This window comes from Musa acuminata, chromosome BXJ2-6 (assembly GCF_036884655.1).
Source record: "Musa acuminata AAA Group cultivar baxijiao chromosome BXJ2-6, Cavendish_Baxijiao_AAA, whole genome shotgun sequence".
Lineage (NCBI taxonomy): Eukaryota > Viridiplantae > Streptophyta > Magnoliopsida > Zingiberales > Musaceae > Musa > Musa acuminata.
The window spans coordinates 14,665,551-14,680,595 of NC_088343.1; the positions used below are offsets into that span (position 1 = coordinate 14,665,551).

Below are 15,045 nucleotides of genomic sequence, written 5' to 3' on the forward strand. Positions count from 1 at the left end.
TACCATAGATTCATCCATTATTTTAGCTCACATAACATATTGTATTAGAAAAGATAGTTCATATGGACCAAAATTGCTAACAAAACTTTTTAGGACATTAACACTCAAATGACTTAAGCCTTGGTACTTAGACTTCTTGATTTCTTTAAAATATTTGAGATAGCATGTGAAGCCTTAAAGATCGGTATTAGTAGGACTTTAAGTTAGGAAGGGCATTCCATATCCTATATAGTGAAAAGCTAAATAAAACTTAGAGGAGATATTTCCCTTATGATAAAAAGTTTAATGACAAAGTTTGTCTTATATAGTGATAACCAAGCTCTATCTTACCGTAATGCCCAAAATATTCTTAGCCCTATATATGCTAAATGAGTTGAGTATATGTAGTAATTTACCTTTATTATCAAGCATAAAGTAAAAAAAAATAAAATAAAATAGTTGATGCATTAAGTAGGGTTCACAAAGATTGATTTTGTATATTCTTAAGATAAAGATTGATTGGATTTGACAAATTGAAGGCAACTTATGAAGAGTGTCTTGACTTTGTTGAGACCTTTGCACTATTATCTCATGAATTTATTGGTGACCCAAATTATAGATTACATGATAAATATATGTTTTATAGAAGTAGGTTATGTATTCCCAAGGCTTCAGCTAGGGACTTTCTAATTTAGGAGTTGCACGATGGATATGCAATTACATACCATGGTAAGGATCACATTATTGTACTTATAGAAGATCGATTTTTTTGGCCTAACTTAGGAAAGGATATAGCTAAGATTGTTAGACATTGTTATAACTATCAAGTAACCAAGACTAGAAAGCATAGCACGAGTCTATACACTCTATTACTAGTCTCGTACTCATCTTGGAAAGATATAAGTATGGATTTTATTTTGGGCCTCCCTCGCACTAATGCTAGGCACAATTCCATCTTTATTATTATTAATCGATATTCAAGGATGACACATTTTATCCTTTGCTCTATGACCTTTGATACCTCTCATGTAGCCAAGCTATTTCTTAAAGAGGTTGTTAGGTTGTACGATCTTTCTAATTGCATTGTGTCCAATAGAGATGCACATTTTATTAGCTATGTTTAAAAAATCATATGAAAATTGTTAGGGACTAAACTAAAGGTCTCCTTAGCGTATTATCTCCAGACTAATGGTCAAACTGAAATAGTCAATAAGTCATTGGGTGACTTACTTAAATGTTTTATAGGTGATTATATAGCTAATTGGGATAGGGCACTACCTATAGTTGAGTTCGCATTTAATAGTGCCATCAATCACTCAATTGGTCTTAAGTCCCTTATCCTTGACTACCAACCTAGAAAACCTATTGAACTTGCCCCTCTTCCTACCCACTTTCATCCCTCAAATACTGCTAAATCTTTTGATAAATATATTTATGAGTTGAATGATGAGATTAGATGAAAGATTACTTTGAATAATTAATTATATAAGTCAGCAATAGATGTGTATATAGGTATCAATCTTTTTGTGAGGGAAAGCAAGTGATAATAATGATCTGACTTGAGAGATATCCCAATAAGACCATAAAAATGCTATATGCCAAGAGCATAGGTCTTTATAAGATAACTATAAAGGGTTGGTGATAATGCTTATATCCTTGAACTACTAAAATATATAAGCATAAGCAATTTCTTCAACGTGGAAGACTTATCACCTTAACATGAGCTACTATAGCTTACATTTAGATATTCCTTAGCATACAATAGAGATAACGAAATCATTCATTTTGTTCTAATGTTAGTACCTCTAGTTCTAGAGTTCCATCCATACTTCACCATTCAAGAGCAAGTCAAAAACATCTCGAACGATCAACTTATGATCTTTTCCACTAACCAGGAGCATAGATATTTAGTATGACGACATGAATAATCTAACCTTAAGGAAACAAGAATTTTAAAAGAGAAGTTGTGATTGATAAACCTCAACCTCCTATAGTAGTATCTCAATTTTTAGTCACTAGAAGTGAATTTTTCTTAGTCGGAAAGAGTTAATAGATATCAGAGTACCACCACATAATTACGATGATCCAAAAGGATGTGGAGAGCTCCGAATCACTACATCAAAGCTATATGAGTCTACATGCATATGGAGGACCCATCCTATACATATTTTATTTTCTTATTATATTATAATAGAATTTGAGCATGAGACATTTATATTATGCTTTAGACTAAGGTTTGTATAGGTCATCAAAAGGGGATATCATACATATATCTTAAAATGCACATGGTAGAAGATCTTGAAGTAGACACATATCTCCATATTATAAATCTCTAACCTCATTTCTTTTAGAAAAGGGTATGTGACATTGCGAATATTTATTTTCATCTCATAGATCCCTACCTACCACTTTTTTAGAAGAAAATATATGGCATTCATCTAATAGTGGACATTTACCTTTATCCTATGGATCCTTACCTACTCTTTTAGAAGAGGGCATGTATCACTCATCCAAAGGATACTCATACTTATAAAATAAAAAATTGAGTGTTTGTAACTACCAAGAACCTTATGTAATGAAATGAAAATTTGAGTGCTTGTAACCACCAAGAAATAAAAAATTGAATGCTTGTAACCACCTAGAACCTTATGTAAGATGTCTAAGTGAGAAGAGAGTCCTTAAAAGGCTCAATCCTATCTTCTTTCTATTTTCTTTTTCTTCCCACCATTTATCTCTTTCGTCTTCATCATAGTAGCATTATTTTCATTGTAACAATGACATCACTCCCAAAAGGAGCAACCAAATCAGCCATTGATTGTTGTCAATGTAGCACCCATCAACAATCACCATCTTAAGCATCACCACTTCTATGGCATCATCTACGCGGCCACCATTTCATCGTCCAAGGCCAAGAGCATTAGATTGTTTTATTTGTGTTAAGGGTTATTTATGAAAATAATTTTTCCTACTCTTAAAGCTTATGTCATATATTAATTTGAGGAATCCAATTAATCCAGCCTCTCATTGTATCTAGTTTAGGACTAGCTCTTGGCATACTTTATTTTCAATTATTCTACTCATAGTGAGCCTTTTAACCTCACTTAATTACTTTTACATAATTATTTTACGTTTGATTGTTTAGATTTATTAAATTATTGCTCAAACTAATTTATATTAACCAAGTCAATCATTGGAAAGATGAGTTAGTATCTTTATTGCTACCACTTGTCCTTCCTAAGCTCTATATCACCTCTCACCACACATTTTATTTTTGCTCATCACACATCATACCACTCATCCCCTATATCAAGTAGGTTAAAGACAAATGCTTAGGACTCAGATGTCTTAGGATGCAAGTGAGACTTCCTTTCACACCAGAAAAGCCTTATATAAGGCACTAGCTTGAGACAACTTTTTGCATTCTGTCTCTATATCTTTTATTTCTCACTCGATGATTTCTTACTTGATAATTTCTTACTTACTATTTTCCAACTTATTGAAAAACCTAAGTGACATGTAATCTTGCTATCAATCGAATCCTAGAAGTAACACTCATGTTAAGCATTAAAAGATACACGATGCATCTTTCTCGAACTAAGAATTAAAAATTAAAAATTATTCTATGTATCTTTCTTGGGCTAAGAATTAAAAATTCACAATATGCTCTTCTCGAGATAAGTATTAAAATTTGTCTGATGTATCCTTTCGTTAAGCATCGAAGGCTATCCATTATGCTCTTATTGGATATAGTGAGAATCCTTGATCTCTCTCAATATCTCTTTCAATTTTTTGAATTGATGTCATTTAATTGATCCCTCCTAGAGATTCAAAATAACTTTAAAATTTTTATAGTATAATTATATATAATTCAATAGACGGTTAGGAATACTAAAGTACATAAAGAATTAATAATATATGCCTGGTGAAATGATAGATGTGCGAGATTCAAAATCTCGTGCTAAAAGTTACTAGATATATCTATCTCAAGCAAGGCAATGAAGATTCTTCGATGCTCCTTTTTTATACTAAGTATTAAAAGTTACATGATCCATCCTCTATAGGGCTAAGCATTAATGATTACTTGACATGATATCCTCAAGTTAACCATCCCATCGAAGGATATCTGATATCTCTTTCTTAGGTTAAATATTAAAAGTTGTTCAATGTACCATTCTCGAGTTAGAAATGATTCACAATATCTTACTCGGATTAAGCATCAAAAGTGATCTAATGCATCGTTCTCGGACTAATGTCAAATTTTATCGGATGCATACTCATTAGATTAAGCATCAAAAGTTAAACAATGTATCCTCCTCAAGTTAAGGATCAAAGTTATCCGATGTACTCTTCTCATGATTGATACAAAAGAATCAATGTACTTTCAAGTAGAGTTCGAATGATCCCTTAATATCCTATTCATAAGCACCTAACACCTTTCAACTTGTTGCTAGGAACCGTTGGTGTGAGTAAAAAAGCAACTACCAAATCAACTTCCAAATGAATAATATTAAAATATTCATTTTCATTCGAAATTCAATTCAACACGTGATGATCACATTAGCAAAAAACGAACTATCATATATGTCATATTAGTAAAATTAAAATAAAAAATATTATTTAAATATTTTTATTACAAGTAACATATTCCTAACATCATCTTCAAGGTGAAAGAATACATGATTATCAACATCGAACACTTTTCCCGTTGCTATGACATCAAAAACTTTTCCAACACTAACTTTTATGTATTAAATGTATTTTGAACTCGATCATTGTACATAACATAGAACAAAGTCGGATTGATCGACGCACTCGAAAGCCTGATATGACGACACAACGTGGTGACACAAACTGGCGACGACTGATACGCGAGCGAATTAGATGGAAGTTTCAGGGCTTCTGTGGCATTGGACCACGTGCTTGGCCCGCAATAACCGGAGGCGTTCGTCGGCCACGTTACTGTAACCGTGGCAGCTCCACCATCGCCGACCCAATTGGAAGAATCGAGTCAAACCTAGCCGACGATTCTAGAACAATTTTATATGACTAAAATGCTCATAACCTTTATTCCATCGTCTTATAAGTTTGTTTTGCTCATAGCTGAGAGGATCAAGTAAAGCTCGAGGGTGGGGTGTGCTCGTTGGAAAACGTTGGGACGAGGAGGGCCGAAGTTAGAAAACCCTAACCGCAGATTTAGATCGAGAGGTCTCTTTGGCAGACCGTTGATGGCGTCGTTCGCGGAAGCTCCGCCGGGCGATCCTAAGGCCGGGGAAAAGATCTTTAAGACCAAGTGCGCGCAGTGCCACACCGTCGACAAGGGCGCCGGCCACAAACAAGGTAGATCTGAATCTGGGGTTCTCTTTGGATTTTTTTTAACTTGGGTTTTGAGTTCATATGATCGCTGGCTGATCGTCTGTTAGTTTCTTTTGGTGGTTTAGTGACGGGTTCTTGTTGATCTAAGTTTTATTTCACATTAGGGCTTGGGATTTATTTATTTTTTTTTTTCGCAAGGGGGTTACGCTGCTTTTATAAGGTCTTTTAGAAATCTTCGATGTCAAGTCTCAAGAACGATTAAGTGCTTGAACTGGACCGATCACATCTTCTCTTATCTATATTGTTTTCTCTCTTTCATCTATGAAAGATCGCCAGTTGATTCTCTGTTTTTTCTTCAAGATTGTTTGATGCCAGATTCTTATAGATCTACGTTTGGTTTGTAAATAAGATCCAGGGTCAAGTGCTTGGGTACTTGATGTTGTCTTAGGCTCTTTGGGTTTGTAAATAAGATCTTCTCTTATTGTACTTACGTCTTCGGTTTTTGGTCTATGGACAATCGCTGGTTGATCTTTGATTCTTTAGATGGTTTGGTACCAGGCTTTCGTTGTTCCAAGATTTATTCGTAAATGAGTTCAATGGTTTGGATTTTTTGTGGGGGCTACGCTGCTTCGGTTCGGTCTATCACGAATGTCGAAATTCAATGGATAGTATGTTCTCGATCTTGATTTATTCTCTTTATACATGGATCTCTTCCTGAGGTTACTTGTGATTACATATTCTCATATTAATGCTGTTTTCCACTATAGTCGATCTTTCTATTACTTTGTCTCGAGGACCAATGCCTTTTTCCTGTACAGGACCTAATTTGAATGGCCTTTTTGGGAGACAATCTGGTACGACTCCAGGTTATTCTTACTCTACCGCTAACAAGAATATGGCTGTGATCTGGGAGGAGTCAACTTTGTACGATTACTTGCTTAACCCTAAGAAGGTATGGACTTTTGACCGTTGTTACCTAACATGTACATCTGACCAGCATCCTTCCTTCCTAATATGTGATCCAAAATGTAAACTTGAAAAGATTTATTTCCATTTTTATAAGTGCAATAGAACAATTCTTCTTTTTATGCTATTTGATGCTGTCAATCTTATATGAATATAATGATACACTTTTATTGTTTTTATGTGAAGATTACTCAGTATTTTTGCTGATCTCCTGTAGGCAATTGTCTGAAGGTCTCTTGCAACTTATATAAGGAATTAGAGATGTAAATTGGGGGTGAAAAATGTTAATTATTTTTTAACTGTTATATTTTTGTCTTGGTTGAGTTCATTAATAAAAAATGTATTAGAAATTTATGAGTCTTGTTGGAGATCAATTCTATTACAACTTTAGTGATGTCAAGAGAAGTGAGTGCATGGTTAAAATACGTGGAGAAGTTCCAAGAAGTAATTGTTTATAGATGTTGGATCTATTAGTCACATAGAAAGAGAGATGCAAATGTAATTCATTAAGTTTGAGCTTAATTCTTTGAGCGAGAGGGGAAAGACTATTGTGTTGTAACCATGTGTCATAAAAAAATGAGAATCTTAAGATCGTTGTGAAACCAATCATGTTTTTGTATTTGGATGGGGAACAACTAAATGATAAAAAAAGATAACATATACTACGAGGCTGCTAATGTGGAGATTCAATGTATGTGGTTTGTATAATGCAACTAAATATAATAATGTCATCTGGATCCTGGTGACCTGGTTTGCAGAGTAACAAACTTATGGTAGTGTGTCTATACATTTAAAAGGTCTTTTTGTGGATCAGATCCATTTTTTCCCCGGTTCGTGAAGAAGCAAATCTATTGTGACACCAAAGCTTGTCTTTTTGGTAGGTATGAAACAGATAAATTTGTTAGGGTGTTGGCAGTATATCTGAACAATAATGGTGGTCATTATTGGGGTTAAAAGGAGAGACTCATTTGAGGTGTCATAGATTTGTCTGAAGGAGACTTTTTAAATGGATTGATTAGACAAAGTGAGTTAATCAGGATGAATAATATGCAGAGAGGCAGAGGAAGATCTCCAGCACCTGTAAAACTGTTAATGTTCTTTCACTTGGATCTCGGTGGCTTGTTTTATATTTAAATGGTTACATCTTTGACTACAATACGAACTGGTCTTCTTGCACAGTGAGATGAACATATATATCCAGGCACAATCTACTTTTCACCTCTATTGTTGTAAGTTGTCTGGATTTTTGTCGTGATGAACTTGTTATATTATCCTTTGACATTTTAACTGTCAGATGGCATTTGTTTATGGATGCTAGAACATATGGACACATATTTAGCCTAAGCTTCATTGTATTCTTGGATGATCCGAATCCACTAGTGGCCATATTGATGTTATGGCACGCATAATCAAATAGTTTTGAGCGATTTAAGTTAATACCTGTGCAGGAGGCTCATGTATATCTAGAGGTTCTTGATTTTGCAAAATGGAGCACCTAGTGAGATTGTTACACTAGTATTTAGATGGAATAATATATTTATTTATAATATATACACTTACCACAATGATTATATAATTTTCCTAATGATTTTCTTGTTTATGCAGTATATTCCTGGTACCAAGATGGTTTTTCCTGGTCTGAAGAAGCCACAAGAGCGTGCAGATCTCATTGCTTATCTCAAGCAATCAACGGCTTAAGTAATTTATTTTCCTTTCATACTGGAAACAATTTTTTTTCCACCAATAAGATAACATGTTGCACTGCTTGTGAATAAGCAGTTGAGCTACGAAACATTCTTTAAAAATTCTTACTAGTATCCTTTATTTCATGGGCTCTTGCCTGAATTATGGTTGTTTTAGCTGTAGATGTAGACAGCCACTCTTATTTTGATACGAGTTAACTTAACATTGTCCCATAATTATCTATACTTTGGTTTTCTTGGTGGTGCAAATTTAGTATCTTAAATCTGATGCTTCTGGTTTCTTACTTGGCACAAATATTGTAAAGCTACAACTTGGCTCCAGAGATGCTCTTCATGATGTTGGATCTGCTCTCTCTCTCTCTCTCTCTCTCTCTCTCTCTATATATATATATATAATATGTTTTGGGATGTTTGGTTGTGTATACAACCAAATATTAGGTTTAAGATGAGTATTCTTGCAGACATTCAACTTCAACAGGTTTAGCTACTACTTGGGCTTTTCGTTGGTTGTTTTGCTTTTTGGTCCTCGTCTGATGCAAATACCTGAAGGACTACATCTGGTATCATTTTGGCCATTCTTTCCTGCGGAAGATATTGCTAGCTATAGTTATAGTGGTAGTTACAGTGGTTTTGAAAGAAAATTCTTAATTTTATTTTATTTTTTCGGTATTATTATTTTAATTTTTTTTCTGAGTCAAAAGTGTTTCAATCATTTCTTTATTTTTTTTCTTTTTTTCTTTATAAACTCATTACATTTAACCGCTCTCTTTGCCTTTTCAAGCTCGTTTCATTGAATCACGTTATTGACTATTGTATTGAACCAACAGAAATATTAAAACGATCTAAAATAAATAATACTTAATAAATTAAATAATGTTAGTATTTATTTACTTATGTTTTAACAAAAAATAAAAAATAATTTATAATTATAATTATAACTATAAATATTTTAAAAATAGTATTAATATTTTATAAAAAAAATTAATTTTTTAAAAATAATAGACATAAAGTTATTTGGATCATATACAAGAACAATATAGTTCACTCAACTAAGGTTCGTAATATCGTACCGTATCGGTGTTTCGACCTGGGCTCGGTATCAGTACGGTACGGTATATCGAGTAGTATACCCAGGTGTGTCGAGTACTATAGCTTTGTTACAGTGATACAGTGTACTGCTACAATGTTACAGTGCACTCGGACCGGTTGGTATGTACTGCCCGTACCAACGGTACAGTTCAGTACTGCAGACCATGCTCAATACATTACAGATTCACCTTTTCTGAAATTTTTTTATTTAAAACTTTAAAAATAACATCAAAATAAATATTTTTTTCTATTTTTAATCCACTAAATATTATTTTAAATTGAGTTTTTTAAAAGTGTACAATTACGATTTTTTATTTTACCTAATTTAAGATGAATTTATCATAATTTCAATAAAAAGCACTTGAATATTATTATAGATAACTTTATTAGGTTTAAGGTAAAAAAGTTTTTGAAGAACTTAAATTATATTATCTTTAAATGAGATTACATGATTTTTGGATCTTACATTAAAACACTGTTATCTCATTCAAAAGCTTGTATCCTATTGTTTTTAACAATTCTTAAATTTTCAGAAAATCTTGAAAATAACTTGAAAAGGGCTAACTAACTTTTTTTAATTTATAAGCATTTAATTAGATGTTTTTTTAGTCTATTAAAAGTGTGAAATTATGACTTCCATTTTAACCAATTTAAGATGAATTTACTATCACAATGGGATAGAAACAATATTAATGTTATTGTAAAATATTTTTTGACGTTTTAAGGATACAAAAAAGTTTTTGAGGTCCTAAGTTATACTGTTTTTGGAAGAGTTTATATTCTTCTTGGGTCCCATATAAAATAGTATAATCTCATTAAAATATAATGTAACTCACATATTTTCTTTTCTTAAATCTTAATTTTTTAAAAAATCTTAAAATTAACTTACAAATGCTTAAATGACCAAATTTTTCTTTTTAATCCACTAAAATATATATATTTAAATTAATTGATCTTTTAAAATTGTGAAATTATGATTTTTTTTATTTTACTCAATTTTAAATGAATTTATTGAGTTTTAGTCACTTCAGTATTATTATAGAAGATTTTTTGTGATTTTAAGGACAAAATTTTTGAAAATAACTTACCTTTGAACTATTAAAAGATCCATACTATATTTATTAAATGATAATTTTTTCTATCTTTCAACTATTAAAAGAGGCATACTTTATTTATTAAAAAGTGCAAAACTATGATTTTTTTTTATCTTACCTAATTTAAGTTGAATTTACCATAATTTTGGGACTAGAACCAATTGAACATAATTATAAATGGTTTTATGATATTTTAAGTATAAAAAAGTTTTTTTAAATCTAAGTTTCCCAGTTTTTGCATATATTTTGAGGGTCATATACAAAAACAATGTAACTGACATCCCACCTTTTTAAAAAATATTCATTTTTTTAGAAAATCTTCACAATAACTTACAAAGACCTAAATGACCAATTTTTTATATTTTTAAATCATTAAAACATGTATATTCTATTTATTTCAGCCCATTAGAAATGTGAAATTATTATTATTATTATTATTATTTATTTTAATAAATTACAAATTTGGGATAAAAACTAATTTAATATATTATAGAAGGTTTCTTCCGGTTTTAAGTATAATATGTCCTATCAGACAAATATACTAATATGATAGTCAGTTAGTATATTTGTATGGACCAATAAGGAAAACCTTGATTCAAACCATGTTAAATTGCTTGTGTTTGTTTTGTGTTTTGTTATCTGATTTTTTTCACCGACATGATCTATATCTTATAACTCCATAACCTACTAATCTTTCTGACAAGTGGTATTAGAGCTATATTACTAGGTTTCAATGATAAACATGAGATACGAGATCAAAAAATTAGACTGAAACATCAACTACTACTTGTTGTGAATAGTAAAGATAAAGGCTTTCTTAACAAAGGTGAAACTTTAGAACACCATCCCCAGGATTTATGATGGGCACCGATGAAGAGAAAGAAGAAGCTGATGAAACTGCATGGCAACCTTATTTACATGCATATCCAATGAAGCACTTTAGGAGATTACTACTGAACAAATAACGGCAAAAGTTTGTCAAATTAGCAAACCCTAAATTAGGATAAGACCTTATATTTTGGGCCCCAACTACCATCGATGCACACCACTCCCTCGCCAAATCAGCATAAGTACTCCCATGCGGATCCAGGATCCGTACCAAGGCACTCTTCGACATATCCTGTCTCGAAAAACTCGGGACGACGTCGTGTACCTCCTGCCCCAGAAAGCTCGAGACGACATCGTATGGCATCGTCGTTCCACGTATTCCGGGACAGTGATCGCACGAAGGTACCATCTTGTCCCTCGGGTACCGACCGCCATACGAAACCCGCGATGACCGCCCCTCATATAGTAGTATAAAAACCCCTTATCAGCATCTGACCAGGGGGCGGAAAAAAAAGAGAAAAGATGAGTATTGACTAATTCACCGAGGGGTTAGAACTCCCGACGCAAGCCTTCTGTGCAAGAGTGCGATCACCCCTGGAAGCGCGACCGTCTCGATCGAGAAATACTAACCAGCATCCCAAAACGAGCATCCCGACCCGTGAGTGTGATCGATCTCGGCAACCCGTTCAATCGAGCAAAGACTCTCGACTTCGGCCCGTAGACCAGGCCGTGCCGACTCACGAAAAATTGCCCCAAAGTAAAAAATTATACTTATTATAAATAATAAAAGGAACCTCAGTCGATAACATCTTTGGAATAATAATCATGGAAATAGGGGATATAAGCATCGCCATTGAAGAAGAAGACAATCCCATGTTATTATTATGTTCTATTCATGTTTTATATAAAAAAATTTTGTGAAACAATTTTATACGAGAAGAGCACCATTTCTCTAGACACTGTGATTTTAACCCTAGTATTGAAAAAAGTTATGAGGTCATAGCTGACAATCAAAACCTCCAACAAAAGTCACATTGAAGCTCTGGATTCCATAGAGAGCAGCGAGTCTAGAAAAGAAGGTGGAAGCGAATTTAGATCAAAGAATATCCAATGCTATTACTGTAAAAAGACGGTCATATTAAAGCAAAATAATTGGCTCTAAAAAAGAAGCTACAATGAGAAGAAAAACAAACTGTTGAAGCCTTGTAAACAGATAAATAAGTTGAGATGGAGGTAGTTATAGCCTCTATATGTTATACCAGGCCATGTCTTTTGGATTTTGAAGATTTGATTTATATGACACCACACTGGGGGTTGGTTCTTCACCTATTAATCTACCCAAGGAGAAAGAGATGTGCTTAGTTAAAATTAAGATGCACAACATGGTTGTATTGACTTTAGTAAAGTCATATAACATGGTTCTGAGTAAAAAAAGAATTTAATTTCGTTGTTTTATTTGGATACCTTAAGCTATGGTTATTCTGGCTAAGATAAATATTTCAAAGTAAAAAAGAGATTATGGTGATAAAGGCTAAAAAGAAAAACTAACTTTATATCCTTCAAGACTCATAGTAGTAGGAGATGTGATGTCTCTACAAAAATGTGCCACATGAGTGAAAAAAAAATATAATAATATTAAACAAGTAAAGTTTATTAGGTAAAAAATTATTAGAATTGGAACAATGTGAGCACTACATTTTTAGAAAGAAATCTAACTTTTTTTTTTTTCACTAGTCAACATCACAGCAAATTCTCGACTATATCCATTCAGATTTATGGTATTCTTGATCGGTAACATCTCAAGGAGGAGCTTGCTATATGTTTATCCACGTTGATAACTTCTCAGGAAAGATATGAATATATTTTATTAAAAATACGAGTGATATTTTTAAGAAATTTTGTATGGAAAAAAAAATATGATGGAGAAACAAACTAGAAGGTATATTCAGACACTTCTTATAACAAAGAAATGTATCACTTGCTATCATACAATACCTCACACTCTATAATAGTAATGATTAATGAAAGAATGAAATATACTATCTTGGATTCCAAAGTTATTATGGGCCAAGGTCACCATTATCTTGGAAAGGTAAAATTGACCACATGCTATCACTATCATCTATCATTGAGTTCAAGAGATAAGAAGAAAAATGGAGTGGATCTCTTATCTTTTATTCACATTTAAAAAAATTTAGTTATAAAATATATGTATGGATGAATGACGATAAACTATAACCCAAGGTCAAAAATATTATATATTTTTTAAAGTTTTCCTTTTTTTGGAGAAAAGATTTTTAAGTCTAGTAAAGCTAAAATATATATATATATATATATATATATATTATATTTTATGATTAAACAAAAGAAAAGAGATGCACAAGCTGTTTTGATTCTAATACGCCTTATAATCACCACACAGTTTCCACCTTGACCATCTTTTACTGTATCTATGCGTCAGCTATATTCTATTGCTCGTGCCGGTCCTTCCTAATAATACCACTCCCAAAGTAAAAAAGAACTGATGCCATAATTGGAATTTAATCTGGAACAGTCAACTTTATGCAGGTTAAATATGTATGTAAAGTTTGATACTTTTGAATATATTCGCTCAGTGAACCTTCAGATTTTATCGTTTTATCTAAAAAAAAATTTGACTATATTTAGACATATCTCTGATAGTTGATTGTCGTATGACCATCACTTATAAGTTTAATTAAGATTAGTATTTTGCTGTTAACGTAATAATAATAATATATGGTCATTTCAAATTTTTCGATCAACTTTGGAGTTTTTTAATTCCTTTTTTTTAATCTATTATAGCCTTTTTCTAAGTGTTTTATTATATATTTTTATCTTTGTTTTTCTTAATGATATTTTTTTTTGTTTTCGTATCTTTATTTCCCTCCTTATTTTTCCACTCTAATGTTTGCGTTCTTATTTTTTTTATTTTCTATTATTTGATTGAATTTTTTTAATTTTTCACAAAAGTAAAGTAAATAGAGTGATTTTTAAATTTTTCATAAAATTTACCAACCATAATATTTATTATGGGCCATTTGAGAGTGATGCATAGACTCATTTAAATTATAGGGTTCAACGAAATACTTTATAAATTTACATACGAAAGAAAAAGATAATGAATGATTTTGAGTAGATACGGCAAAACCTAATCGACATATATATAGAGCGAAGATTATTATATTATAAAAAATCTTATGGTCATAAAATTTTACAACATATTTTAAAAGTATGTTAGAATTCGTTTGATTGAGAAGTCTACATCAAATTGAGCACTCTCAAAAGTCAAGCGGGGAGAATTTGGGCGCCAGCATTGAATAGAACGAACCGGTTGACTCGACTGCAAGGAGAAGAAGCCGGCGGTGCCGTGCACAAAGAACTACTACTATTCTTCCACATGACGACACCAACCGGACAACTTTGGAATTTAGCAACTCCTCCATCCATAATGTTACAAGACAGCCTCATATTCTCAATTTAATAGCGACATATGATGTCTCTGACGCATCTCATGTGTTCTCTGCCTCCTCGGGAGACTAATTTACTACTTTCTTTTTTATCCATTCACGTTATCATATCAGCATGAATACATAGATTTCTCCCATAAACAACATTAATTCGAATCAATTAGAAACACTTGCTTCTCAGGTCGTTCTAAATTCCAATGCTTAGATTCAAAATGTTCTCGCAATATTCTCATGCCTACTCGGTGCATATGCGACCCCCCCAAACCTCATCTTGCTTTACTGTCGCCATCGTCTCTTTCTTGGTTAAAGGCTGCCCCCACCCACCGTGGCGGCCAACTCTCCAAACCCAGCCGGAGACGTCGACCTGCATCCACAATCTAACAAACGGTCGTCCAATGACTCAATCCACTCTTAGCTAATAAAATATTCGCCACATAAATTCATCAAGTCGTTATTATGATGACATGATGACACGTAATCAAATCTAGAGATGTTTTTGCAATAATTCTGAATTCTTTAAGTTATTATTTTTGAAAAAAAAAATAATAATAATAAAGCCTCACGTAACGGAATTTACTCGCGAGA

General features: G+C 32.6%; 1 protein-coding gene across 1 annotated transcript; it reads left to right on the top strand.

Moving 5' to 3' along the window:
• Window positions 1-5,078: 5,078 nt before the first annotated feature.
• Window positions 5,079-8,184, top strand: LOC103988136 (cytochrome c). Its single transcript, XM_009406670.3, has 3 exons — window positions 5,079-5,316; window positions 6,111-6,244; window positions 7,864-8,184. The coding sequence occupies exons 1-3, from the start codon at window positions 5,205-5,207 to the stop codon at window positions 7,954-7,956; spliced, it is 339 nt and encodes a 112-aa protein (XP_009404945.1). The 5' UTR covers window positions 5,079-5,204; the 3' UTR covers window positions 7,957-8,184.
• Window positions 8,185-15,045: the final 6,861 nt, after the last annotated feature.

Excerpts from the sequence above, each read along its gene's own strand:
- LOC103988136 (XM_009406670.3), top strand. The coding sequence starts at position 5,205 with ATGGCGTCGTTCGCGGAAGCTCCGCCGGGCGATCCTAAGGCCGGGGAA. Across the intron at positions 5,317-6,110 it reads GGGCGCCGGCCACAAACAAG|GACCTAATTTGAATGGCCTT; the intron begins GTAGATCTGAAT and ends TTTCCTGTACAG. Across the intron at positions 6,245-7,863 it reads ACTTGCTTAACCCTAAGAAG|TATATTCCTGGTACCAAGAT; the intron begins GTATGGACTTTT and ends TTGTTTATGCAG.